This window comes from Nannobrachium achirus (assembly GCF_963921795.1).
Source record: "Nannobrachium achirus genome assembly, chromosome: 4".
Taxonomy (NCBI): Eukaryota; Metazoa; Chordata; class Actinopteri; order Myctophiformes; family Myctophidae; genus Nannobrachium; species Nannobrachium achirus.
Genome location: NC_137813.1, coordinates 1,597,534 through 1,599,892, shown reverse-complemented (window position 1 = coordinate 1,599,892; position 2,359 = coordinate 1,597,534). Strand labels below are relative to the sequence as shown.

Below are 2,359 nucleotides of genomic sequence, written 5' to 3'. Positions count from 1 at the left end.
TCAGGGGTTGTCTGTGTTATGTCTGATCTATACGTCGTTTTGTGCCAGTGTTACAAAAACAGCGATCTACAAGCTCGCAACCCTGTTGTTAACTTGTAGATCGCTGTTTTCGGTCCACATAATAAAAAGGTGTCCTCAAGAAGTATAGCAATACAAAAGTGTGTGCACGTGCGTGCGTGTGTGTGGAGGTGTGTGCGCTTGTGTGTGTGTGCGTGTCCATCAGTCTTTGGGTTGGTCTTTGCTCTGTTTCTTCATCTTCATGCGACGGTTCTGGAACCAGATCTTCACCTGCCTCTCGGTCAGGTTGAGGGCCCGGGCCACCTCGTTGCGCCGGTCCCTGGTGAGGTACATGTTGAACAGGAACTCCTTCTCCAGCTCCAGCGTCTGGTACTTGGTGTACGGACAGCGCTTCTTCCTGGAGGAGCGAGCATGGAGCCAGTTGGCCGAAGGATCGTCTGGGGAGGGAGGGAGGGAGAGAGAGAGAGAGAGAGTCAATTTCAATTCAATTTCAATTCAGAGGAGCTTTATTGGCATGCGAAAACATACGTTTACATTGCCAAAGCAAGTGTCAAAATACAATAAAAACTGTTGAAAATGGGGAACATAATATAGATACAGCATTGTGTACCAATTGTGCAACCAGTCTCTAGCATTCTTTTATCACAACAGTTCACAAATCTTGCTGCTGTGATTGCACATTGTTGTATTTCTTCCAGTAGGTATGGGAGTTTTTCATCATTGGTCATGTTTTCAAACTCACTTCGGGTGTGCGTAATCTGTGGGAAGTATGTGTCTCTGATGTCTTGGTATAGTGGGGAGGTGGTTTGAAAGTGTATCTCTGTTTCTACCACATTATGTGTGCAGTGGGTGCATAGTCTGTCTTCCCTTAGAAGTGTGTCTGTGATGGCCTTTCTCTCCATTGCAATGCTGTGTTCGCTGAGTCTGTACCTAGTCAAGGCTTTCCTAAGTTTTGGGTTGTTTACATACACACAAAATACACAAAACCATGAGGTTTTGAAAAACCTATATTTCTATGATCAGTGGTTCACAACCGAAAGGTTCCCAGTTCGATCCCGGGCTCCCCCAGAGTTAGTGTCAAAGAGTCCTTGAGCAAGACTCTGAACCCCTAGTTGCTTCCGGTGAGCAGCATGGTTTCCTCTGCCATCGGTGTATGAATATGTGTTTGAATGGGTGAAAACATACAAAATCCTGGCACAGGGACCTTGGGGCCATTTTGGCCCTGGCATGGAAAGTGTTAAAGTCCCAAACCTCCAGGACTTGACCTATGGCCTCCACCACGTCATAATGGTTCTCACTTGTGGGTCGGGACCCTCAGAGGGGTCCCCAAATTATTTTGGGGGTCCCCAGAAGTTTAGCTAAATGTTAACATTGTTTTCTCACTCAAAAGTACCAGACCAACATACAGTTTAAGTGTATACAGGGTATCTGCACATTTCTAAAGTGACAATTTAAGGACTTTAACACTTTCCATGCCAGGGCCAAAATGGCCCCAAGGTCCCTGTGCCAGGATTTTGTATGTTTTCTTTACTATGCAATGAAAGAAACAGATTTATTTTTTTAGATTTCTTTCCCCCACAGAAACAGACACAGTTGTTGTGATTCAGTGGCAAAATAATTTTGTCAATCAGACAAATGGTTCCAGAGATAGAGCTGAATGAATCAAAAAAGGTGTTCATCCACTAGAATGGACACACATTTTCTCAATCAGCTAAACGAGGGAGCCAACACACAAACAGAGAAAACCATCTCTCTGATCTCAGGTCATTTTGACATCTTTTAAAAAATAAAAAATAAATGATTTTTTTTTTCTTTTTTGAAAAATAATATTTTTTTATTATTCTCGTCAATTCTCGTCACTGGCACTGACGGGTTTTGCGATGATTCTCGTCAATTCTCGTCTGTGGCATGGAAACTGACCTTTTTAGTACCTCTGGTCAAACATTGGTCAAATTGTCCAATATTTGGTCAAATTGTCCAATATTAGAGGCAGAAATTGTGAAAATAGCAGATCTACATGCTCGCGTTGTGAGCATGTAGATCGGCTATTTTCACAATGGAATAGATGGGGTCAAACTAAATGTAATGCCAACTCCTACAATTCCAAGTGCTCGTCAGGGTTGGGGGTCCCCAGTTCAAATATGATTATTTTCGGGGTCACGGCAAGAAAAGGTTGAGAACCACTGATTTAGATCAGCGTTTCCCAACCCCTGTGCCTCGGACCTTTGGTGTTCCCTTCGAGATGCTTTGGTGATGTTCCCTTTGAAATTTTACAGTGAAATCACAATTTAAGGACTTTTAAAAACCTTTTTTAACACCTCAAGAAAGAAAAGAGAAAAGA

At 43.0% G+C, this 2,359-nt stretch overlaps 1 protein-coding gene across 1 annotated transcript in view; it reads right to left on the bottom strand.

The window, feature by feature from the left end:
- Positions 1-219: 219 nt before the first annotated feature.
- The window catches only part of hoxb9a (homeobox B9a), a gene marked incomplete at both ends in the record, with an annotated part of 17,626 nt that continues 15,486 nt past the window's right edge, over positions 220-2,359 (bottom strand). Inside the window, one exon of the mRNA XM_080724836.1 lies at positions 220-455. Within this exon, the coding sequence (XP_080580962.1) occupies positions 220-455 (236 nt within the window). The remainder of the gene's footprint in view (positions 456-2,359) is intronic.